The following is a 27883-nucleotide window of genomic DNA, read 5'->3' as shown; positions in this document are numbered from 1 at the left end:
TTCTTCATGTCTCTTCTACATCAACATGTGTCCCCTCTTCTTCATGTCTCTTCTACATCAACATGTGTCCCCTCTTCTTCATGTCTCTTCTACATCAACATGTGTCCCCTCTTCTTCATGTCTCTTCTACATCAACATGTGTCCCCCTCTTCTTCATGTCTCTTCTACATCAACATGTGTCCCCTCTTCTTCATGTCTCTTCTACATCAACATGTGTCCCCTCTTCTTCATGTCTCTTCTACATCAACATGTGTCCCCTCTTCTTCATGTCTCTTCTACTTCAACATGTGTCCCATCTTCTTCATGTCTCTTCTACTTCAACATGTGTCCCATCTTCTTCATGTCTCTTCTACATCAACATGTGTCCCCTCTGTGGAAAGAGACTCTGACAGTTTCAGGAACAAAGATTCTCTCTCTTTTTGTCCTGATTAATTTCTATAAAACCCTGATTTTGGCCACTTTATGATGTCATAACGATTTTTTGTCTTGTGTAACCATTAGCCAATCAGCAACCAAGGTAACCCCCCCCCCCCCCCCCCCCTTATCACCTGAATCTCCTCCTAGAGCACCATTGAGTTCTTTGTAACCAGATCTCTCTCAGAGGGGCGTGGGGAGGGGCTCCTTATTTTCATCTAAAGTAACAGACAGAGAATCAGCACTTTGGAAACAGGGCTGAAACAGAGGGGATTATGGGATGCTGCAATGATCTGTTTGGTGTTTCAGCCAATCAGAGACAGGTTTTGTATATATCTGAGACCTGTAATATATGGATGAGAAACAGTATAATAGGGGACCTTTAAGTCGTCCATTTGAAAGGATACTGTATTATTCCAGCCAGCAGCCAATAGTCGTGGCGGCGATGCCAAATCTCGAAGGTCTTCTTGGTAACGGTGGCCGCTCGCTCTTCGTTCTGCCACAGAGAGTGAAGCTCTGTAAGGGAGGGAAGAGAGGTCAGAAACAGAAACTAGAGAGAAGGAAAAGAGTGGTGTGTGTGTGTCGTGGCTTTTTAAATTTGTTTCTACATTTAATAGCCATTTTCCGATCGTTTTAGCATTGAATCAGATCAGATGTATTCTTTGATCAAGGCTGCATACAAACATGAAGACAAACGTCCTCGCTTCAAAGTAACAAAAAAGAACACGGTCAAAAGACTATACCGCCTACCGTCTAATCACAAACTCAGCTGTGTACCATTGTCATGCCACATATAGGCATATAGACATGCACGTCATACCCGACAGCGCACATTTGACAGTAAATAAGTAAGACTTAAATTAACATCTTGTAAAGCGTAGTGTGATTCACAAAAACACGCCTTATATTAATAAGACAAACATTCAAACCATAATGATGAAAGGAAAATGGCTCTAACAGTGTGTGTGTGTGTGTGTGTACCTGTGAATCCTCCGTCAGCGATGTTGAACATGAACCTCTGCTTGGTGGCTTTCTTCTTCTCCTCCACGACGTTCACCACGGCTGCAGCAGCTGTTGCTACCTCTCTGCCGTTCTCTCCGTTCTGCAGTTTGCCCGACTCGTCTGTTTTCACGGCGTCTTTATCCTCCTTTTGCTCTGCGAGAAGGAACAGAAACATCTCAGTATCATCGTTGCAAAATGAACCTTAAGTGTGTTTTTAAAGCAGGATGATCAAGATGATTGGTCAGTAGCAGCGTTTCCCCCAGGGGGGCGTCTTGCCGTCATTTGACGCCCTTATTCAGCTCGGAACGCCCTGAACTCGAGCAGAGGGCGTCCAAAAAAATAAATAATTTGAGAGAAGATCGAGAGTTTTTATAGCTTGAAATGACGAAAAGGACAAGGCCGTCCCTCTGCTGGAGGGGCAAAGGAGTCTGGTGGGATTATTTTCGCCGCCAGCAAAGCGTGTTCCTGTGACGGGAAGTGTACTGCCGGCGAGCCTTGACGGGGGGCGCTAGTGAACTGAGAGCGCCGGAGCCTCGCAGCGGCGAAACTGAGGCTCTGTGGTAAACTGTGGTAACATGAAGAGCCGTTTGGGAGCCGGCTCTTCTTAGTGAGCCGAGCCAAATGATCCGGCTCACTAAAAAGAGCCGGAATTCCCATCACTAATACGTAACGAGATAGAATCTATAAGGGGCGGCTCAATTCAAGTCACGTGACTCGGCGTGACGTCACCCTCCCGCTCTCGGGGTGGACACCCTCTCAGCCCTGGTCTGGAGGAAACACTGGTCAGTAGTATGCGTGGTAAGGTGACCTATAAAAAAATACATCGGACAGGCATCTCACCGTCAATTTACAGTCAACACGGCTTGACTTCTAATAGCTTTAAAAGTTAGTGCTTGTAAAATGCACACATCTCATTTTGAAATTCACACTTCTCACGCTTATTTAATTTTCGAATAACAGACGGAAAAAAACCAAGGAACAGAGCCGAGTGTGAATATTTAGGTACAATTTACATGCACAAAAACCTATAACTCACTGCCATGAGTAGTTTTAGCCCACCCAGAACATGTCCTGTTTAGAGTGTGTGTTTGTTGACATGTACCTTTCTTCTCCTCTGTCGGCGAGCTGGTGTCCATCTTCTCATCTTTCCCCTCCTCAGCTGAAACAACAAAAGCACCGTGAGATAATGCAAAGGGAAAAAAGGCACAATGGAAAAGTTGTTGTATGTGTTTTGCATTTGACTGTAGTTGTATATTTGTGGTGTATTGTACTTCAAAGCTATATATTTTAACTACACATGTAACAAGAGGGGGACATGTGCAGCTCATACATATCTTAGATAACATCGCCCCTTCAGCTGCCTCACCTTTAGACTTGTCCTCCTCTGACTCCGTCTTCCCCTCCGAACTTTCACCCTTGACCTCAGCAGGAGTGTCCTTCTCCGTCTCCGAAGTCTTCTCGTTCTCTGCTTTGTCCTTACTCGTGTCCTCCGTCTCCTTCTCCTTTCCTTCGTCTCCATTTCCTGTCTCCTTCTCCTCCTTCCCCGCGGCCGAGTCTACCTCCTCTCCTTTCTTTTCGACGACGGGGGATTTTTCAGACTCATCAGGGATTTCAATAATCTAGAGAAGTAGAACGTTCCAGTTATCAAAATGTGTGTTTGCTGTTGCTCAAATCTTATGAGACTGTTCTGAAAACAAAAGGTGGATGATTTGGATCTGAAATCACCTCTGAATCGTCTGCCTTCTTGGCTCCTTTGCCGTCCTCGACTTCCTTCTTCACGTCTTCCTTGTCCTCAGACTTCGACAAATCTTCTGACAAGAAATATTTAAAGGTCAGGAGGTCAACAACACGATGCAATGCAGAGATAGAAACTCATTTAACTAATGTAACGGCCACACATTGATTTAAGGTGTTTTTTCTAAACTGTAGTGGCAGGGGAAAATGTTTACGGCCTGTTGGTTATCATGAAATGAACTATGATACATGTATGATATCCTCTCAACTGCAGTTGCTAACGTCCACTGTTATGTACGGTTTGAGTCATTAAGCCTCATCTGCATATTCACCTGTCACCAGGGGCTTTTTAGTGGGCGCGTCACCGGGACACCAGGGTTGGTTCTCACGGGAGGAGGAAGTGTGTGTGCGGCGAATGCGGGTATTCAGAGGGATATTTACGTTTCCTCAGCATGTGTATATATATGTTAAAATGCAACGGGGAAGTAACTGAAAATAACTGAATGTGGATATTGCATCGACCGACCACGAAGCACGTCTCCGCGCACAGATAGAGATTCTCTGCAACACAGGGTGAGATCGCTCCTTTGTGCCACGCCCATTACATTACATTTAGCTGACGCTTTTCTCCAAAGCGACACAATAAGTGCGTTCGACCAACAAAATACAAACTTGAAGAAAACAGAAACATATAAGTACATCAGGTTTCAACATTTCAAGTGCTACTCAACTGGCTTTAGATAAGCCAGTCCTTTATTAGTATATAAGTGCTTTGTTAATAGTTCTATCGCTCGAGGCCGATCATCGTGTTTTCCTTTTCTGTGGATTTTAGCCTAAATAGGCCGACAAACATTTCCGTTTTTTGCTGCCGACGGGCGCAGGAGCAACAGCTTTGTTTTGTCAATGAACTATAGTGGCCTGGATTAGGCAGTAAAGACAATTTCGGTTTATCGCCGGGCGGACTTTTTGTTTGTGTTTTGCTTGGCTGGAAAACTGTCAATCTCAATCTTTATTTATTTATATAGCATTTAAAACAACCTTCAGTTGACCAAAGTGCTGTACAGGCAGTAACTACCATATTAAACAACACAATGGGAGTACAATAATAAAACAATAATTAAAAACATAATAAAAAGCACAATAACTAGAAACATATACAAAATAAATAAATAAAAAACACATAAATATAAAAATGTAATGTTCAACTAGTATTAAACGCATAATCAATATAATTGAATAACGTATAAAACCCGTCTGTTTATTTTGTGAATGTGTGGATGTCGACTGTAGTAAATACACTTCCATGCGGACTATTTTGTGGTAAGAGTAATGTTTCCGTTGATCAGTTCTGTCTTGCCTTTATATCATTATTTAATATCACAGCTATTTTTGATAGTTGATCGTGACCTGAACTGAAGGTTGAATAAGTGAAAAAACTGTCTCTTACTTTCTTGTTTTTTTGGCTGTTTGCAAAAGACAGTCAGCTGACAAGTCAAAATATTGTGTTTAAGCGTGAACAAAGACCAACTGATACCTAACTCTCACAACTTCCAACATACTTAGGGTTGTGACTTAAAACGTTTACTTCACATTAAGTTTCCCTTTGGGTAAAACTTGAGGTAAAGCGTGCGGTGCTGAGGTTAGTGCTGAGAGGAAATGCATCTGTGAAAGGATCCCCTTAAAGACAACATGTCACAGCATACTGTGATGGCTCTCACTGTATGAGAAATGAAGAGGCAAAACGCTTTATATGTATTTTCGTATCTATTCTGTGGATTTCATTTTGGATCTCATTTTTTCATTCTTTTCAAAGCCTTAAATCAGCGTTGACTGCAAACTCTTAACACGTTGCATCTGGTCATTGTGTATTCGAATGCTACTGTAACACCAAATCATGTGCACTGAATGATCCGGCTGACAGTATTATTTATAATTATGCTGAAATTAATTAATGCATGAAGTACAATATATAAATATGTTTTATTATATTTGATTGGACATTTTACTTAGACGTCTTACGTTTGTTTAAATGTTGTGGTGTGTGTGTGTGTGTGTGTGTGTGTGTGTGTGTGTGTGTGTGGGACAGAAGTGTGTGTGTATGTGTGTGTGTACCTGGGACAGGAGTGTTGGGCTGTGTATGTGTTTACCTGGGACAGAACTGTGTGTGTGTGTGTGTGTGTGTGTGTGTGTGTGTGTGTGTGTGTGTGTGTGTGTGTGTGTGTGTGTGTGTGTGTGTGTACCTGGGACAGGAATGTTGGGCTATGTGTCTGCGTGTGCGCGCGTGCGTGCGTGTGTGTGTGTGTGTGTGTGTACCTGGGACAAGAGTGTTGGGCTATGTGTCTGCGTGTGTGTGTGCGTGTGTGTGTACCTGGGACAGGAGTGTTGGGCTATGTGTGTGTGTGTGTGTGTGTGTGTGTGTGTGTGTGTGTACCTGGGACAGGAGTGTTGGGCTATGTGTGTGTGTGTGTGTGTGTGTGTGTGTGTGTGCGTGTACCTGGGACAGGAGTGTTGGGCTGTGTGTGTGTGTGTATGTGTGTGTGTGTGTGTGTGTGTGTGTGTGTGTGTGTGTGTGTGTGTGTGCGTGTACCTGGGACAGGAGTGTTGGGCTGTGTGTCTGCAGGAGTTCCAGATGAGGGGGTTTTTGAATCTTCTCCAGCAGCTAAAGCCGCAGCTCTTTTGTTTTCCTCCAGCTCGGCCATCCAGGGCATCGACCACTGACCGTTCACATGCTCAAACTCCTGCACCTGGACATCAGAGGGGGGAAGTAGTGGAGTACAAATACTTCGTTACTGTACTTAAGTACATTTTTCTGGTATCAGTACTTTACTCCACTACTTATTTTCCTGAAGCCTGAAGTATTTGGGTTTTGTTAACCCAAATACCTGTACTTTCTACTTCTTACATGTTGAACCCAAATACCTGTACTTTCTACTTCTTACATGTTGAACCCAAATACCTGTACTTTCTACTTCTTACATGTTGAACTCAAATACCTGAACTTTCTACTTCTTACATGTTGAACTCAAATACCTGTACTTTCTACTTCTTACATGTTGAACCCAAATACCTGTACTTTCTACTTCTTACATGTTGAACCCAAATACCTGTACTTTCTACTTCTTACATGTTGAACCCAAATACCTGTACTTTCTACTTCTTACATGTTGAACTCAAATACCTGTACTTTCTACTTCTTACATGTTGAACTCAAATACCTGAACTTTCTACTTCTTACATGTTGAACTCAAATACCTGAACTTTCTACTTCTTACATGTTGAACTCAAATACCTGTACTTTCTACTTCTTACATGTTGAACCCAAATACCTGAACTTTCTACTTCTTACATTTTGAACCCAAATACCTGAACTTTCTACTTCTCACATGTTGAACTCAAATACCTGTACTTTCTACTTCTTACATTTCTAACTCAAATACCTGTACTTTCTACTTCTTACATGTTGAACACAAATACCTGTACTTTCTACTTCTTACATGTTGAACACAAATACCTGTACTTTCTACTTCTTACATTTCTAACTCAAATACCTGTACTTTCTACTTCTTACATGTTGAACACAAATACCTGTACTTTCTACTTCTCACATGTTGAACTCAAATACCTGTACTTTCTACTTCTTACATGTTGAACACTAATACCTGTACTTTCTACTTCTCACATGTTGAACTCAAATACCTGTACTTTCTACTTCTTACATGTTGAACACAAATACCTGTACTTTCTACTTCTTACATGTTGAACCCAAATACCTGTACTTTCTACTTCTTACATGTTGAACACAAATACCTGTACTTTCTACTTCTTACATGTTGAACCCAAATACCTGTATTTTCTACTTCTTACATGTTGAACTCAAATACCTGTACTTTCTACTTCTCACATGTTGAACTCAAATACCTGTACTTTCTACTTCTTACATGTTGAACACAAATACCTGAACTTTCTACTTCTTACATGTTGAACACAAATACCTGTACTTTCTACTTCTTACATGTTGAACCCAAATACCTGTATTTTCTACTTCTTACATGTTGAACTCAAATACCTGTACTTTCTACTTCTTACATGTTGAACTCAAATACCTGTACTTTCTACTTCTTACATGTTGAACACAAATACCTGTACTTTCTACTTCTTACATGTTGAACTCAAATACCTGAACTTTCTACTTCTTACATGTTGAACTCAAATACCTGTACTTTCTACTTCTTACATGTTGAACTCAAATACCTGTACTTTCTACTTCTTACATGTTGAACACAAATACCTGTACTTTCTACTTCTTACATGTTGAACACAAATACCTGAACTTTCTACTTCTTACATGTTGAACACAAATACCTGTACTTTCTACTTCTTACATGTTGAACTCAAATACCTGTACTTTCTACTTCTTACATGTTGAACCCAAATACCTGTACTTTCTACTTCTTACATGTTGAACTCAAATACCTGTACTTTCTACTTCTTACATGTTGAACACAAATACCTGTACTTTCTACTTCTTACATGTTGAACCCAAATACCTGTACTTTCTACTTCTTACATGTTGAACCCAAATACCTGTACTTTCTACTTCTTACATGTTGAACTCAAATACCTGTACTTTCTACTTCTTACATGTTGAACTCAAATACCTGTACTTTCTACTTCTTACATGTTGAACCCAAATACCTGTACTTTCTACTTCTCTCATTTCCCAAACAGCTGGTTCCTTTAGTTTGAATGTGTGTTTTGTGGCGTGATCATTATTATTTAGAGTCATTGCGTGCCTATTGATTTGAACACGATCCGTTGTAGCAGGACAGGGGAAAAATAAACACACTCCTACAGATTCCCTGAGAAAAAGGGGAGTGGCTAATCAAGCACCCCCTGAGAGAAGCTGGAGGAAACCAATCAAGGAAATTATTGGCACCTGTGTGCTGTTTAAAGGAGGCCAGCATGTCATTCGAAGGGAGGAGAAAGAACCAAGAGGAAGTCGGATCTAGCAAGGAGGAAAGTGGATTCTTGAGGACTTCATCAGAGAAATCAGGCTATTTTTGCCACTGAACCCAGGAGCTGTTGGGGAAACATTTAACTTTCCCCTTCCCAGTTAAACCCTGCAACCCAGTGATCTACTCTGGCCTGTCACCCTCAGATAAGTTATTCTCACTACCCCAATATCATTTCCCCTCCTCTTGCACTCTACTGTCACACATCCCTATCCCCTGAACTACACTCTTACCCTGAGTGACAAAGGACAACAAATACTCTCTCTCCCCCCCACACACTCACTCACAGTCAATCCCCATGATGTAAACAATCATAGGCTCTCGGAGTCACATAAGTAATTGAGTTGATTTGACTTATTTGTTTGTGTTTTTGCATCTATTGGATTTAAGTTTTCTGGAAAATGGTCTGACATGAGTTGTTTGTTTAATGTACTGATTATGATTTGGGGTTAAAAAAATACAGACATTTTATGTTGAAAGCGAATTGGTTGATTATTAGTTTTCCTTTGTAAACGTCAGTAGCTAGGTCACCGGGCTATCCCTCTGTTTCTGCGTGTTTGAGCATATCATCTATTTGACAGCTGGCTGTATTAAATATTCCTCTGTCTGGCGCCCAAGTTTATGTATTCGTTCAGGGATAACACCTACGCTACACCGTGTATTCATCATGTCCTGGTCTTCTCTAAAGAAGAGGGACCAATGGAAACGTTGTCATGTTGCCGTTGTTCAGCATGGAAACATTCATTAGCTAACAATGACATTATTGTTCTATTGATATAAAGGGAGGTCAGGTACTCTTTAAAGCAGCTGCTAGTTATGGGTACTTTTTACTGAAGTACACTTCAAAGCCTCTTTACTTTTACTTGAGTAAAGAAGTTTAGTCAGTACTTCTACCAGAGTATTTTTAAACACGAGTATCTGTACTTATTGAGTAAAGGATGTGCACTTTTGCCATCTATGTCACTCAGTCAGGGATTAAACACTCAAACTATCTACACATGCTCTCCTGATACTCGGACTGGGACTCCATACCTTTTTCCTGATGAGGGACATCACCCCTATGCGTGTGAGCACGTGTTGTCTCGACAGACCCTCCCGAGGGACGCCGTCTGCAAACGTCTCGGCTCCGTCAGCGCCCGGCTCACACAGGTGACGCATGAACAGAGACACGTAGGCCCTGCGGACACAAAGAAGGTGGAAGGATGTCACGGAGAATACGTTTAGATAATGTCAATGTGCACAAATAAAACACTTTAATCAAGATGATAGATATACTCAAAAGTGTTAAGATGCTTCTAGGGCAAACTGCTCCTCCAAGTAGGTTTAGAAACGGAGGAAGAGCTGACATATTTTCACATAACTCAGTGAACAAAGGAAACCAGAGTGAGTGAGTGTTAGACGAGGAAAGAATAACCAAAGTTTTGGTTTGTTTTATTTTGTTAAATGCGTCTGCCTTGGTATTTGATGCTAACTTTAAAAGGTCCGCTATTATACTGTTTCTCATCAATATATACAGAACCTGTCTCTGATTGGCTGAAACACCAAACAGATCTTTGCAGCATTACCCATAAACCCCTCTGTTTCAGCCCTGTTTCCCAGTGCTGATTCTCTGTCTGTTACTTCAGATGAAAATAAGGAGCCCCTCCCCACGCCCCTCTGAGAGAGATTTGGTTACAAAGAACTCAATGGTGCTCTAGGAGGAGATTCAGGTGATAAGGGGGGGGGGGGGGTTACCTTGGTTGCTGATTGGCTAATGGTTACACAAGACAACACATCGTTATGACATCATAAAGTGGCCAAAATCTGATCAGCTCATTTTCAGACAGGTTTTTATAGAAATGGATCAAAAAGAGAGAGAATCTTTGTTCCTGAAACTTTCAGAGTCTCTTTCCACAGAGGGGACACATGTTGATGTAGAAGAGACATGAAGAAGAGGGGACACATGTTGATGTAGAAGAGACATGAAGAAGAGGGGACACATGTTGATGTAGAAGAGACATGAAGAAGAGGGGACACATGTTGATGTAGAAGAGACATGAAGAAGAGGGGACACATGTTGATGTAGAGGAGACATGAAGAAGAGGGGACACATGTTGATGTAGAAGAGACATGAAGAAGAGGGGACACATGTTGATGTAGAAGAGACATGAAGAAGAGGGGACACATGTTGATGTAGAAGAGACATGAAGAAGAGGGGACACATGTTGATGTAGAAGAGACATGAAGAAGAGGGGACACATGTTGATGTAGAAGAGATACGGAGAAGAGGGGACACATGTTGATGTAGAAGAGACATGAAGAAGAGGGGACACATGTTGATGTAGAAGAGATACGGAGAAGAGGGGACACATGTTGATGTAGAAGAGACATGAAGAAGAGGGGACACATGTTGATGTAGAAGAGATACGGAGAAGAGGGGACACATGTTGATGTAGAAGAGACATGAAGAAGAGGGGACACATGTTGATGTAGAAGAGACATGAAGAAGAGGGGACACATGTTGATGTAGAAGAGATACGGAGAAGAGGGGACACATGTTGATGTAGAAGAGACATGAAGAAGAGGGGACACATGTTGATGTAGAAGAGATACGGAGAAGAGGGGACACATGTTGATGTAGAAGAGATACGGAGAAGAGGGGACACATGTTGATGTAGAAGACATGAAGAAGAGGGGACACATGTTGATGTAGAAGAGACATGAAGAAGAGGGGACACATGTTGATGTAGAAGAGACATGAAGAAGAGGGGACACATGTTGATGAAGAAGAGACATGAAGAAGACGATTTTGCATAATAGGTGACCTTTTAAGTACTTGGATTTTTTTATCAACGCCAAAGAAGTATTGACACTCACTTGAATTCCTTCTCAGATTTCCCTCGCAGGTCCCTGACCAGCCACTGGTTGGTGAAGGCGTCCTGCGGAGGCATCCCATAACGCATCACTGCGTTCAGGAACGCCTTCCTCTGGCGAGCATTGAAGCCCAAAACCTGGCAGGTGATAAAGAAATCCAGATGTTTAAAACTGTCTGCACAATCTGCTTTTTAATTACGACCATCAAACACTGGGCATTCACATGGATATTGAGCAATCAGTGCCGTCAATATAAGCTGTAATATTATAGCAGTACTGATAAATGTGCTGGTATTTCTATTTTATACATCTGTACTCCAATCTGACTTGTATAATTGTTAATTGTTTTTTGGGTCCGTTGATTGTTATATGCGTACCTGCCACAGGACGGCATGTAGAAATGAGCTAATAGCTTATAATAATCTGGCATCAACTATTCTCTTTTATTGAATCTGTTTATATGTACATTTTAACTCTTGCTTGCATTTACATAAATACATTTAATGCATATAATTTTGTTATTTCTATTGTTGGGGAATAATTTGCCCTGCATGTCCTCCTTCGCCCTCTGACGCAGCTGACCAGCCGCTATCTCTCTCATATTGTTGATGTTACCAGTTTATGACCGGGCAACTGTCGGTCAGAGATTGTTGTGGGACACCTGGAACACATCCTTCTCGGGGTGTAGATGACCCCGAGCCATAAGCGACAACAACTGTGATCCAGTGTCCTCAGCTGTTTAGTCGATCTATTGAAGAATGTTGATTATTACACTCTGAACTAAACCTGGAGCTACAGGAGGGTCTTCAGAATTGATTGTGGCATCTCAACCCTGTGGTCAACTCGTGACATGTCGTGTGGATTCTCCGGCCGAAGCTCCAAATAAACCGTCAGTGTTTGACATCAAAGCTCCGGCTCTCCATCGTGTCTCTCTTTGAGTCCTGACTCCAAAGTTTCCCCCACAACTATTACTACATGTTTATTCGTATTTAATTGTATTCTTATTATCCTATGTGTACGTACTATCTGTGTTAGTGTCTTATTCTGTTGCTGCTACAACACCTGAATTTCCTTAATGGAATCAATAAAGGTCAATCTAATTTTTTATGAACGGTATTAATTACAAAAATGACATAAAACCAACAATTAATACCAAAAATTGGGGTTAAAGAAAAGACACTTTCGAGGCATTTCTGTTCTCGATGTCTTACCTCGATGTTCCCTCCGACCCGGGCCAGCAGCGGAGGCAGAGGTTTGTCTCGATCGTTCCTCAGCCCTTTGCGGTTCGGTCTGCGGGCGTTAGCTAAAACGAATATAGCGTTAGTGTTTACAAGATCCAATGCAGTCACATTCAACTCAAGGTGAATTTTGAAGAATGATGGTGTGTTTTCTTAACGTCCCAAAGCTGCTCTCCACTCACGGCTCTTCTCTGACGCTGATCTCTCTCTCTCTCTTCACGTCTACATTCAACACTTTCAGAACATTTAAAACTAACAGCAGTGTTGTGGTGTACTTCATTTAATGCAATTTGCAACAGAGCGATAATTGAAATCAAGTATACAATCCATGTACATATTAGATCAGTTAAATAATGCTGTATTAGAGAACAATTGCATCAAACACTCAAACACTCAGTTAATATGAACACTAACAGTATCTTTGTAGAGCAAGAGAACAGTCCAGCTGCTTGAAAATCCTTTAATTGACTTTTCTTTCCCTATTTCTTTCTTGCTTTTTGTCTTCCCTTTTCCTCCTTTCTCCTTTTCTTTCTTGCTTTTTGTCTTCCCTTTTCCTCCTTTCTCCTTTTCTTTCTTCCCTTTTCCTCCTTTCTCCTTTTCTTTCTTTCTTTTTTCCTCCTTTCTCCTTGACGCAGAAACCCCTGCTGTTTTTTTAGCGGTCGTAGAGGTGGTCAATGAGGATATCATAGCTGTCGTCTGAATCTACATCTGTGGAGGCGGTTCGAAGGGTGTTAGTGGGAGAATATCTCAAAGGGACAAATCGTAAACTCAAAATTACAACTCCATAGGTCTTAAACGGAACATCAGTAACATCATATGAAGAGTAAAACCCCTGAACCACAGAACAGGGCGTCGTTGAAAGACATGTGGTTGTTTTTTTATTGATAAAATGTCACTATTTATCACTGGAACTGTAAAAAGAAATATAGAAATTATTGTTGGATTTTCAAATGTATGACAGTCCTTGAATGCATCATGTGTGACCAAGACTTCTCTCAGGACAAATAACATGAATTGTAATCACTTAGTGTGTCATTTAAAATGTTTCCAAAATGAGGTTTAAAGGTTTTAAAAGCCAGATCCTATGAAGAAATATTAAATTCTGTTCTCCTCAGAACAACTGGAGAGCCATGGACTCAGCTTCAACAGTTACATCACAAACAGTTAGAAACTGTAACTGAACTGCAGGCTGGTTGTATAAATGATAATGGCTTTTTGGTGTACCACACACACACACAGGAAGACACCACTATGATCCCATCCTTTTCTGTAATGTACAAAATGGATTACATTTACATTACAAGATTAGTTTACACACACACACACACACACACACACACACACACACACACACACACACACACACACACCACACACACACACACACACACACACACACACACACACACACACACCACACACACACACACACACACACACACACACACACACACACACACACACACACACACACACACACGAGCTTTACCTTCGCTCCGTTCGTCAAAGTCCTCGTCACCTTCCTCCGAGGCCACAGAGTAATCTGATTGGTTGTCAGACTGATCCTCCTGCCAGTCTAAAGGAAGGAAAGGCAAAACAATTAAAAAAGTACAAAGCTATTCCCTGTGTGGACGGACTCATTTACTGATAGACAAGATACATGAACATTAAACTACTCAAGGAGCAGCAGCCTACTTTATCAAATCAACTCTAACGCCTCCTTCACAGGTAATCAATAGTGTAAAACATACTTAATACAAAAGTCAATAAAACAAGAATAAAATAGTGAAATAAGAATAAATACACGACAATTAAAAGAAAATGTATTGAATTGTTACTGTCAACTCTCAACCAGGAGAGGGAGCTACTGCTTCTCAGTTTCTGTGAATATATTATCAAATGAATATTGGTCATGGGTTTGGTGTATTTAGTGGTTTGACAAAGTATTCATAAGTATTCTGCAACCCTGAATTAATTTTGCCAAAGTGGACCAAAGGAATGCAGGAATCCTGAAGTCAAGTGTAAGACCTCATCGCCACTTGGAGTTTTAACCGGTTACCTTGGCGACACACTTTACCTCACATTGACTATACACAGTATTGATTGTCCTTCCTCCTTATCTTCCAACCATTTGGACGCAGACTTGCATTTTCCCATAACGATGTTGTTTAGCAACCGGCGTAAACGGACCTTGGCGCGCTATCAAGCAGTGAGCGTGCGATGTCCTGTTCAGATGACGTCACATCCAACGGGATGCCATCAATAAACTACACAGAATCACACTACACACCTACGCCATGATTACATTCAGGCACACTGTAGAATACAACCTCTCTGGACCATTTATAGACTTATTGAAAACAAGCTACAAAATGTCATACCTTGGAAAATGCCGTTTAATACTTTTTAATAGCCTTAATTTTCGCTACATTTATTTATCAACTTTTAATACTTTTGCAGACACCCTGAAAGGTGACAAGAGACTGCAGGATTATTACAATATTTTTACAATAATTGATATCACTCTATGTTCAAGACCTGACCTTCATAGTTCCCCTTTATGGAACCGCCCCCTTATTAAAAAAACAGTTTTTAAGCATGCTTGATCTAAAATACACCTCTCAATATAAAACACAACCTACATGTTTCTATACCAAATCTACATATAGCTGTTGAACAGATTAGGGCTGGACAATTTGGGGAAAAAAATGATTTGGGATTGTTTTTGACTTATATTGCAAATGCGATGTTTTTTGCGATATTAGAGGGAGACGGCCTTTTTGAAACATTACTCAAATGACATTAGGTGTCATTTTCGAAGAGGATCCATACCGAACAGGGAGTTTTTTTATTAAGTCTGTAGAATACCAGGAGTTCTCTGCAGCACCGCAACATTTAATTCAGATTTCATATATTTCAAATACAGCACTTTGGATATTGTAATTAAAACCAAATGTTCAGCCTTAGTTGTATTTACAGTGCACAGAATAGCAAATAAATAGTGAAGAAAATGCATTAATTATCATTTATGTACATATTTGATGTGCATTTTAAATAGGGTTCGAGTTGAAATAGAAATAATCAAATTTTCTGAAATGATTGCAACTAAATTCCTGGATTTTTAACCAAATATTGTGCTTACTGCGATTTAAATAGTCCACTAGACCATATTGCAATCAGGATAGAAGTGTGATTATTGTGCAGCCCTAATACTAGTAGCACAAACCATGCAATCACTGGACTTCCTGACATGCAACACACACAACATTGAACCACACACACACAACATTGAACCACACACACACACAACATTGAACCACACACACACAACATTGAACCACACACACACACACAACATTGAACCACACACACACACACAACATTGAACCACACACACACACACAACATTGAACCACACACACACAACATTGAACCACACACACACACAACATTGAACCACACACACACACACAACATTGAACCACACACACACACAACATTGAACCACACACACACACAACATTGAACCACACACACACACAACATTGAACCACACACACACACACAACATTGAACCACACACACACACAACACACCACACACACACACACACACACATCACACACACACACCACACACACACCACACACACACACACACACACACACACACACACACACACACACCACACACACACACACTACACACACACACACACCACACCACACACACACACACACACACACACACACCACACACACACACACACACACACACACACACACACACACACACACACACCACACACACACACACACACACACACACCACACACACACACACACACACACACACACACACACACACACACACAGAGGTTTCAGTAGATGTTGTTCTGTACCCTGGCGTATACTTCGCTCCTCCTGCGAGCCGTCGTTGTAGTTGACCGGCTTCCTGGTTCTCTTGCCTTTGCCCAGGTTTCGGGCGAGGTCCTCCTGCTGCTGCTCGTAGTGATGGCGCAGCAGCTTCTCCCAGTAGTCGGGGTCCACGCTCTCCTCCTGCTTGATCACCTCCCTCTCCACCTCCTCCTGCTCACACAGAGCAAACAGGAATTCATATGCTTGTCATCCACATTAATGATCAGATATCGCCGTTTATTTAAAGAATAACTGACAAAATACTAAACAAAAAGATTCGTAGTCATACGGCGTATATCTTGGGGACATTTTCTCCTCCAGAAGTCACCATGCGGTCTCTATCGTGCGGTTAATCAATTGTTTGCCTTCCACTCATCGTGAGCACCCGTCTATTAAAGGTCTTCTTTGCACACTTATTAGGTAAATATGATCCTATGTTTATATTTTGTTAGTTTTAAGTTAGCCTATTGTTGTGTATTCAGTACAGATACTCTATCGATACATCCCTTTCATTGTTGATGTGTATATTTTGCCTTTGCCTGCAGGTTTCACCAACTCAAATGTCAGACTTTTTAAGACCACTTTGAATAGAATTTAAGACCTATTTCACGGCATGAAAGTATGAAGGAAAATTGCTATGAAAGAAGAAATACGTCCAATAATTACTTACAAAGTAAATGTATTAATGCTCAACATAAGAACGATGACAGAACAAAACAGTACACTGAACTGTGTGTGTGTGTGTGCGTGCGTGCGTGCGTGTGTGCGTGCGTGTGACAAGAGCTATATTCAGAGCTCTGCTGCCTTGGCCAGAATCGTTCATCGTTGCTGTTGTATGATTGGTGTTTAGCTACGGTATTTAGCGTCTACAGCACCTCCGCTTTTAGGGTTGACGTGGACCCAAACGTCACCCGGAGGTCCCCCGGTGTTGTTGCGGGAGCTAACGCTAATGTTTGCAAAAGGGGCAGCGGGCTTCAAACACGTTCCCCTCAACTGGTTTCAACCAAGCACTAAATTCGATGTTTTCCAACCAAATACGGTTGAACTTACACTTCCCCATATTTATTTGTAAGTAGATTCGAAGATACATGAGTTTCTGACTGCCGCTAGCTAAAGCTTGGTTGCTAGGTTACTAGCTGGGTGTTCTCCGATAAGGGGCAGGGGGAAACAAAGTTAGTGATGACTGGTTCCATGTTGATTTCAATACAAATTGTTGGGGGGAACTGAAAGGCTCTTACCGTACTGGTTACTTTGCAGCCCGGACATTTCCCCAAAAACACATTTAGACGCTATCGCAACACAGAGGTACCTTTCAAATCCCATCATTTTAAAGACCTTCTAGATCATATTTAAGACCTTTCTTATTTTTTTGGTCATATTTAAGTCCTTTTTAAGGCCTTAAATTCTGATTATCAAATTTAAGACTTTTTAAGACCCCGCGGGAACCCTGCTATATAACACAAGAAAACCCCAAAAAGGATCCATGTGCAATGGCTTGTTTACATGCTGCTGTGACAAAGTATATCTAATCTAATCAAAGCTGTCAAAAAGGTGAAATAACACTATAATGTTATATATTCATGCACAGATGTTTTAGAGAGACTCGTACCTCCTCCTCTTCATCTTTGACCACGTACTGGGCCACTTTGAAGGAGCTGAGGTATTCGTTCATGCTCTGGATCTCAGTGTCGTCCGTGACGGGTCTCTGGTCCCTGTCCAGCAGGCGGTCTACGGCACTGTCGTCGTAGTGGATCACACTGCTGTCGTCCTCCTTGCTGTTTCCTGGACGAGTGGAAAGGAGAGAAAAAGAAACAACATTTACCAAAAAAAGGTTAGAAAAGTGTCAAAAGAACTACAAGTTCACGGGAAGACTAGGGGTAGAGGAATGTGAGAATCTGGTTAGGGGTGTTGTCAAATATCTGGAACAAACTCCCAGAAACCTGCAGGTCCGCTGCAACTCTGACTACTTTTAAATCTAGCCTGAAGACTTTCCTTTTGCCGCTGCTTTTAATTGAACTATTCACAGCTCACACTGCACTGTAACTCGTATTCATGTACCTGTGTTATTCATGTTTTATTATCTTTGCTTTTTAATGTTTCTAATGTGTGTTATGCTCTTAATGTATTTCATTTTTGTAAAGCACTTTGAATTGCCTTGTGTTAAAAGTGTTATATAAATAAACTTGCTTTTGCCTTGCCAACTACAACATCCAATAACAATTCTAAATTTGCTTCACAATCTGATCCACTTCCAACATCTGATCCCGGCAAACAAATTGTGGCACGTCTTCAAAAATATCTAGCTATAGCTTTAACGCCGACTCAGTGTATTGCTGCAAATAAACAGTTGTTGTTAGAAAAATATCACTCGTCCCCGGCTTGAGCTTCAATATCAGGATCCATGTATTTGTGATCCTCTCCAGAATGGAAGTAGTCATCACATACAGAGCATCAACTAGTTCCTGAACAGTGTCCTTCACATGCTGATATCCAAGAGAGGGAGTTTATCCCAACAGCTGTCCTACAATGAAACGGCTTCAATGCCACGTTAATTGAAAAAGATAAACAAATGGTCGACAGAATGAATACTAGATCTTAAAGGTCCCCTATTATACTGTTTCTCATCAATATATTATAGCTCTCAGATACAAAACATGTCTCTGAAGTGTTTGGCTCCAAACACCAAACAGATCATTGCAGCATTACTCATAATCCCCTCTGTTTCAGCCCTGATTCCAAAGTGCTGATTCTCTGTCTGAAAATAAGGAGCCCCTCCCCACGCCCCTCTGAGAGATATTTGGTAAAAAATAACACATTACGCGTGTTCACACCGGAGTACTTTTCCCTTTTAGTTCCGATAGTTCCTTAGATTTTGCGTTCACACCAAAAAGAGAAATTAGTTCATGAGAACTTTTCCCTCTTTTTAGTCCCTGCTAGAGAGGTGGTACTTTCCTGGGGAGAAAAAAGCTCAAATTTCTGATTGGCTGGGCAGAAACTCTGAAAAGTTTTGTGAAGCCGCCATTGTATTTGCTGGCATTAGCATTATTAGCATTAGCATTCGCCCAGCGCGCCAACGCCAACGACTAACTTATGGCAACACAAAAGAAAACATGGGAGATGAGGAGGTGTCGGCGTTCTGGTGATTTACTCGGAAGGCTTCAGTAGAAGCTGCTGGGAGTCCCAGCAGCTTCTACTGAAGCCAGTCCCCAACTTGCGGCCGGGGACTCCGGGTGGCAGTATGCGCCGTGAAGTTGTTTGCGGCCTGCCAGTAAACCCAAAGCAGAAGAAGAAGAAGTGACGTCAGCGGCTTCATTTGACTAATCCTCCCCCAGGAACTTATTCCGGTGTGAACGCGATCTGCTCTTAGTTCCATGGGGGCACTAAGTGCTGGGAACTAAGTACGGCAAAGTACTTGGTGTGAAAGCGGCTAATGATACGGTGACGATGTTGTCCTTTATACACTACACTCAGTTATTTGTTATTATAAAAATGTATATTATAGATCTTTAGGAGTTACATTTCCATGTTGTTTTTGATTATAAACCAAGTGGTGGTGTTGTTTAAAACTGTGGAGGTATCATAATCATAATCCCTTTATTAGACCCACAGAGGGGAAATGTACGTTGTTACAGCAAAAAGAATCTCACTAAGTGCTGGGAACTAACTACGGAAAAGTACTTGGTGTGAAAACGGCTAATGGTGCTCTAGGAGGAGATTCAGCAACCAACTTGGTTGGTGATTGGCTAATGGTTACACAAGCCAAAACATCGTTATGACATCATAAAGTGGCCAAAATCTGATCAGCTCATTTTCAGACAGGTTTTTATAGAAATGGATCAGGACAAAAAGAGAGAGAATCTTTGTTCCTGAAACTTTCAGAGTCTCTTTTCACAGAGGGGACACATGTTGATGTAGAAGAGACATGAAGAAGAGGGGACACATGTTGATGTAGAAGAGACATGAAGAAGAGGGGACACATGTTGATATAGAAGAGACATGAAGAAGAGGGGACACATGTTGATGTAGAAGAGACATGAAGAAGAGGGGACACATGTTGATATAGAAGAGACATGAAGAAGAGGGGACACATGTTGATATAGAAGAGACATGAAGAAGAGGGGACACATGTTGATGTAGAAGAGACATGAAGAAGAGGGGACACATGTTGATGTAGAAGAGACATGAAGAAGAGGGGACACATGTTGATGTAGAAGAGACATGAAGAAGAGGGGACACATGTTGATGTAGAAGAGACATGAAGAAGAGGGGACACATGTTGATGTAGAAGAGACATGAAGAAGAGGGGACACATGTTGATGTAGAAGAGACATGAAGAAGAGGGGACACATGTTGATGTAGAAGAGACATGAAGAAGAGGGGACACATGTTGATGTAGAAGAGACATGGAGAAGAGGGGACACATGTTGATGTAGAAGAGACATGAAGAAGAGGGGACACATGTTGATGTGGAAGAGACATGAAGAAGAGGGGACACATGTTGATGAAGAAGAGACATGAAGAAGAGGGGACACATGTTGATGTAGCAGAGACATGAAGAAGAGGGGACACATGTTGATGTAGAAGAGACATGAAGAAGAGGGGACACATGTTGATGTAGAAGAGACATGAAGGAGAGGGGACACATGTTGATGTAGAAGAGACATGAAGGAGAGGGGACACATGTTGATGTAGAAGAGACATGAACAAGTGGATTTTGAATAATAGGTGACCTGTAAATCTATCCGTGTGATAAAGTGGGCTCACCCTCTCCGAGTTCATGCTTGAACAACTCTTCGGTGCCGAACTTGAGGATGTCGTCGAGCTCCTGTTTGGACATGGATCCGGTCTTGGATCCGAGGCCGGGCCGAACCACCAGGTGAGTCAGCATCATCTTCTTCTTCGCCACCTGCAGACAGGAGGAGGACAAACTAAAAGGTTAGCAAGAACATTTGTTGACATGCTTGTTATTTCTTGCAGTCCTTTCTTCTTCCACAGACCTGCGTGATCCTCTCCTCCACCGAGGCTTTGGTGACGAAGCGATAAATCATCACTTTCCTGTTCTGACCGATACGGTGAGCTCTGCTGAACGCCTACAGAGAGCCAAGAAGAAACAGCTTAATCACCTGGAATCATTATTTACAGTCCACATATTTATACCTTTTTACACATACTTTATTTTAATTACAACATGTGTCACTTGCACTTTCTTATTGCACTGTTAAATCTTCATTTTAATGTCTTAAGTAGCTTTTTATGTTTCTAATAAGAATCCAGGGAAGATTTTTATTTCCAACAACTACGATGAACCTCTTGTTCAAATGTTGGTAAAGCCATTGAATCTTGAATCGAAGAGCTAACAAGAAACAAGCAGCTTTATCACCTGGAATCATTATTTACAGTCCACATATTTATACACAATTTCTCTCATTGCGTCACTTGCACTTTTAAATCTTTATTGTTATGTCTTAAGTAACCTTTTATGTTTGATTTATTTATCATCATATTCGATTTACTTGTTTATAGACTCTTCTTGCACTATTTCTATTCTATTTTATTTGTATTTACTTGCATTATTTTATCTGTTTTAGTTGTTCTATGTCCTATATATATATGTTGCCTTGTTGGAGGAGCCCGTGACCTACGCTTTTCATTCACATATCTACACTGTAGCTAATGACAATAAAGCCTTGAACACAAACATAAACAAACACATTGAATGTTACTAATACAAAACCTGGGACAACTACACTGTCAAAGCCATTGAATCATTACATTAATGCACACAATGTGGACAATATCTGGTTTGCTTACTGCACATATTTTATTGCATTCTATTTCAATGTAAATTACTGCTTTATTTTAATTTCTATTTTACTATATTTGTTCTTATTTTTGTTGTAATGTTATTGTAAGAGCCATTTAGGCACATTATTTGATGGTAATGAATTATGGTTTGGCCAATTGAATATTCTTTCATTTAACTTCAATGAGCTGAATAACTATGAATTATTATTATACTGTTTTTGTAATGTTTTAGTTGCTTATGGACAGCTCTAGTTTTATGTTTTGTTATTATTTATAGAAAGCAGATTGCAGGAGCGTGCTCAGGTATGAATGCCAGCGTGACACAGCAGGAAGTCTAGAGAGGAAGTTGGAAAACGTTTTTGACCGCACACATCCGTACGACTGGGATTTGTTTGTTTATTTGTTTAAATACCGTGGCACGTCGGCAGTGGGCCGCCAGCTGATCCATTGAACCTCCTAATAAAGCACTTGAATGGAACGAGCAAGGTATTTGGATTTCTTGAACATACGTGAGTCAATACTCGAATTCGCCTCCTAGAATAATGGCGCTTTTCCACTGCAGCGGGGTAGCCCTGTTTAAGCGTCCCTAAGCGTCCTCGCTCAGGCCTCGGGCTGCGTCGCTGGCCGTCCGAGGCCGTGGCGCATTACAGTTTAGGACCTGGGGTAGCAACGCAGTGTAGGGTTGTTCCGTCGAGCTCCCGCTGGATTTTATCATCCCCAATGAGATGTAGGAACGTCGTCACCTCCTCGGTCGACCACGGTGTGCTTTTCTTTGACGTTGCCATTTTTGTAGCTCCTCCGTTTACAAAAATGCTGTGTATAAAAATGCTGCAAGCTTGCTTCTAGATATATATGCGACGCTAGGGATGATCCTGCGCGCGATCTTGTGACGATTCTCTCTGACCAATCAGCAGTCGAGAGTGTTGACGTCACTAGTTCAGCCCTGGCCCTGGTCTGAGGGAACCACGATTTTATGGGGCCTTAAAAAGAGGGAAAAAGTACCCGCTAGCCGGTGCTAGGCTATATGGAAAGGCCACCAAAAGACGCTTAAACGGGGCTACCTGCTGCAGTGGAAATGCGCCATAAGTGGCCTTTGAACATTCCTTTTTGGACAATTGGCCACTACAGTTACTATAGTGTTCTTAATATAGTTCTCTATCTGTGTTTTTTTATTTTGTTTTACTTTTATGTATGCACCAGGACACCAAGTCAAATTCCTCGTACGTGTCCTGATCATCTCAAGATGCTGAAATTGAAGTGAGGTACTGCACCACTCAGAGTTTCAGTACCTGGATGTCGTTGTGCGGGTTCCAGTCCGAGTCGTAGATGACGACGGTGTCAGCGGAGGCGAGATTAATGCCCAGACCTCCAGCTCTGGTGGAGAGGAGGAACGCAAACTGCGGAGCCCCCGGAGCTGAGGGGAGGAGAAACAGAAGAGAAACATTAGCCATTAGGCTTTTTTGTTATGCGCAGTAGCTACAGCGGAGATATGAGCCGCTTTTACACCAAGTACTTAGCCGGTACTTGTCCCCGGTACTTGTCCCCGGTACTTGTTCCCCCCGAACTCTGTAGTCCCTCGAACTGTCCTAGTAGAACTTCTCTAGCAGGGACTATCTGGGGGTGAAAAGGTTCACGCGAACTAGGGACTAGTTCCAGATCCTTTTTTGTGTGAAACCAAATCCCCCCCCCCATCGACCTAGTTCGGGGGAAAGTACTCCGGTGTGAAAGCGCCTATGGCAATAAAAAACTCAAAGCTCCCCTATTATACTGTTTTTCATGTATTTATGATCCTCTCCAGAATGGAAGTAGTCATCACATACAGAGCATCAACTAGTTCCTGAACAGTGTCCTTCACATGCTGATATCCAAGAGAGGGAGTTTATCCCAACAGCTGTCCTACAATGAAACGGCTTCAATGCCAAGTTAATTCAAAAAGATAAACAAAAAAACGAATGTTCGACAGAATGAATACTAGATCTTAAAGGTCCCCTGTTATACTGTTTTTCATCAATATATTATAGGTCTCAGATATACAGAACATGTCTCTGATTGGCTGAAACACCAAACAGATAATGGCAGCATTACCCATAATCCCCTCTGTTTCAGCCCTGTTTCCAAAGTGCTGATTCTCTGTCTGTGACTTTAGATGAAAATAAGGAGCCCCTCCCCACGCCCCTCTGAGAGAGATTTGGTTACAAAGAACACAAAGGTGCTCTAGAGGAGATTCAGGTGATCAGGTGAATTGAATATGAATTCACACAGGGTTTGACGTATGTGGCTCACCATTAAATCTGTCGATGGCCTCCTGCCTCATACTGCCCGTGACGCTTCCATCAATCCTCTCGTATTTGTAGCTCTCGTTCTCCAGGAAGTCCTCCAGCAGGTCCAACATCTTGGTCATCTGAGAGAAGATCAGCACTCGGTGTCCTCCGTCCTTCAGCTTCCTCATCATCTTCTGCATCAGCGTCAGCTTCCCTGAAGACTTGGTCAGAGCGTTGCCCTCGTACATGCCGTTCGGAAGTTTTGCTGCCTCCTAAAATCACAGAAAACACATCAAGACTGCATTAAACATTAGCGGTGTAAAATCACAACTTCCATCACAGTATGATATTATGTTGGTTCTTTGGACAACAATACAATATTTACTGATATTTCAAATGATAGGATTTGGATTGAATTCAATGACCTGCAATCATAACAACAATCGGTTACATTTATTAGAACTAAAATATCATTTGCCACCAGACATTTTACTGAAAAACAATGTTCTTTTAAAAACAAATATACCTTTTCCACCGTGCCACTTGTCTCATGCTTAAGGTTTGTTTGAATGTTAGGGGAGGTCGTGCTCTTGGACGAAATGGTTGACACAATAATGCCGTCAAAAACATTTTTGTATTAACTTTGCATCAATGATATTGGATTGCTGATCTATAAATTAAGTTATACCACTATAAATGTGTTTACATTCATAGAAGTTGTTCACATTCAGCCGCAAAATAAACACCTTGTTCCGTTAAAATTGTGTTAAAATCGTATAGAGGACAGGAATCAACATGAAAGGTGTTTTTATTAAGAGTTATTACACGTCCCTACGGCTTAAAACAAGCTAGAATATGGACTTCTTGAAGACTCATTTAATGCTAATAGGAATTCAATTTGACGAATACTTTACAATAAGCTAAATAAACTCGACAACTTGGGGTTAGGACAAGTTTTGGGGACAAATGTTTAATAAGAATATGACTTATTTTGGTACAGAAAAAAATGACATCATTTTTGAGAAATAACACTCATTAGAGTAAACGTGTAAAATTCCAGCTGCAAACTTAAAAGGGGAGCTATTATGCAAAATCCACTTGTTCCTGTCTTTTGTACATAAACATGTACAAAACGATGTGTTGGCTTGTGTAACCATTAGCCAATCACCAACCAAGATAACCCCCCCCCCACCTTATCACCTGAATCTCCTCCTAGAGCACCATTGAGTTCTTTTTAACCAAATCTCTCTCAGAGGGGCGTGGGGAGGGGCTCCTTATTTCATCTAATGGCGTATTTCCATTACAGCACGGAGTGCGGTTTAAGCGTGCCGTGCCCAGCCCGTTGTTGGTTGCGTTTCCACTAGGCGTAGTTCCGGTTAACAGGTACTTTTTCACAGTTTTTCTGGCTCTCCAAAATCGTGGTTCTTTTCGGGTCAACAACCGGGCTGAGTATGCTAAACTAGAGAGAGAATCGCTGGCAACTACAACAAGATGAACATATTTGACCGTGATTTAATTGTAATACACGTTTCAAAATGATGCCGAAGTAACAATATACTGATACCGGTTAGTAAAAACCATGAATTAATGCTTTGACAAGTCTGCAGACAGACGGCAGGCGAAACACCTTTTAAAATGTATGTTTTCTAAATGGAGATCGTTGTATATGCTCCGACCGTCCACACTCACAACAACGGCCTACAGACATAAATAAACCAGCGACTGTATTCGCCATGACACAGACAGTCTGTGGTTTGTACTTGTTTAACTTTTGTCTAGTTTCTGAACAGATATGAGGAGCTGTGAGCTCTGAGTGCTAACAGCTAACTGCTAATGTTGGTGTTCTGTGTTTCGCATTGAAGATGACGTCACGGCTCCGCCTACACTGCGTTACTATAGTTACTGCCCCAGCTACTAAACTGTAATGGAAACACAGCATAAAGTGAGCCTGGCCTAACTATACCGTACTAAGCCCTGAGAGGCCCTGCTGTGGAAATGCGCCATAAAGACAGACAGAGAATCAGCACTTTTGAAACAGGGCTGAAACAGAGGGGATTATGGGTAATGCTGCCATGATCTGTTTGGTGTTTGGAGCTAAACACTTCAGACACAGGTTCTGTATATATCTGAGAGCTATAATGTATTGATGAGAAACAGTATAATAGGGGACCTTTAATATGAGAGTGCTTGTTTTGCTATCCTGAGCATTCAGCAACGTATATAAACAAAGGATGTTATTTATTTGAGATATGTATGGTACCATGGCGGCGGTAGGAAACAGGTAGGGGTGGTTGCAGCACTTCTTCAGGTCCATCACCACGTTGAGCAGAGACACCTGGTTTCCTCCTCCTCGGGTGTTCAGAGCATCGAAGTTACGCGTCAGGATGAACTTGTAGTACTTCCTTTATTACGAAAAACAATGAGAATATGAAAAGATAATGAGAATAGATTAGACAAAGGGAAAATGTCAAAAACACTTATTTCAGACTATATATCCTACAGTATCGGGAATTAAGAGGCAGGAGAATTCATATCCATAGTCTTCAATAAGTTGTAATTTTGATTAAAAATACGGATTAATAGTCAAAGTGTTGTAGGAATAAATAATACAGAAAATAATTAACTTATCATAAGTATCTTTTCATGGGAAAATGTGGGATATTTCGATGTTTCTTGATTCTCAAATGTCAATATTTGCTGCTTTTCCTTAAATTTCTTATGATCATAATTTTAATATTTGAGGTATGGACCTAAAGAAAAACATTAAGTACATTTTCTCAATATTCTAAATGTTTAATTTTAAGCTACACAATAAACAAGCTTGTCTCTCTATAATATGTTCACACACAAAAAGTATAGAATAATATATTCAGCGATTCTTCTCCGACACGTTAATACTTTTTAAAAACTATCTTCATACATCAGATAATGCACAAAAAATGTGTTGCGCCGTCATTTAGACTGGTTTGATCTTCATGTGTGTGTAACTTAACACCTGTTAGAATATATCACTACACATCGTCTCTTTACGTACTTCTGCATAGGGCTGAGCTCCACCCTCACGATGAGCTCCGTCTTTGAAGGCATGTGTTTGAAGACGTCGGCCTTCAGCCTGCGGAGCATGTGAGGGCCCAGCATGTCGTGCAGCTTCTTGATCTGATCCTCTTTGGCGATGTCTGCAAACTCCTCCAGGAAGCCTTCCAGGTTACTGCGGAGAGAAATGATCCATGAATACAGGAGGGTGGGGAGGGGGGTCCTCATAGTTAACCCTTGTGTTGTGTTCGAAAGCGGTTACCGTTCATGGTGTTCGCGGGTACATTTTGACCCATGATTTATCTGAGTCCAAAACACACAAAAAATGACTATCGTCCAATATTGTTTTAACTACATCATAACTAACTTATAATGCATTCATAACTGTACAACCCTGCTGTAATTTAATGTTATGGCCCGAAACACATCACACCACATATTGCACACGTGCATGTGTTCAGGTTCAAGTGTTACTCTTTGAGAAAGGTGGAGTTCCCGTAAAGCACCTCCAGACCAAAGTGCTGTACAGTCAAATAAACAAAACATACAAAAAATCACACAGAACAGCTCACACGCCATAAAACATGTACAAGTAAAAACAATAGACAATTTAA

At 41.3% G+C, this 27883-nt stretch overlaps 1 protein-coding gene across 1 annotated transcript in view; it reads right to left on the bottom strand.

Moving 5' to 3' along the window:
- Positions 1-27883, bottom strand: part of chd4b (chromodomain helicase DNA binding protein 4b) — a 68557-nt gene that overhangs the window by 5851 nt on the left and 34823 nt on the right. The window contains 18 exon segments of the mRNA XM_034224869.1: positions 822-930; positions 1396-1569; positions 2519-2575; positions 2783-3035; positions 3142-3227; positions 5738-5894; positions 9195-9339; positions 11019-11152; positions 12227-12318; positions 13743-13829; positions 16155-16341; positions 17780-17952; positions 20935-21076; positions 21168-21260; positions 23265-23389; positions 24259-24508; positions 26497-26638; positions 27271-27444. Coding sequence (XP_034080760.1) covers positions 822-930; positions 1396-1569; positions 2519-2575; positions 2783-3035; positions 3142-3227; positions 5738-5894; positions 9195-9339; positions 11019-11152; positions 12227-12318; positions 13743-13829; positions 16155-16341; positions 17780-17952; positions 20935-21076; positions 21168-21260; positions 23265-23389; positions 24259-24508; positions 26497-26638; positions 27271-27444 — 2580 coding nt within the window.

The sequence above is a fragment of the Gymnodraco acuticeps genome, unplaced genomic scaffold, assembly GCF_902827175.1.
Source record: "Gymnodraco acuticeps unplaced genomic scaffold, fGymAcu1.1, whole genome shotgun sequence".
In the NCBI taxonomy this organism is placed as follows: Eukaryota; Metazoa; Chordata; class Actinopteri; order Perciformes; family Bathydraconidae; genus Gymnodraco; species Gymnodraco acuticeps.
This window is presented reverse-complemented; position numbering and strand designations above follow the sequence as displayed.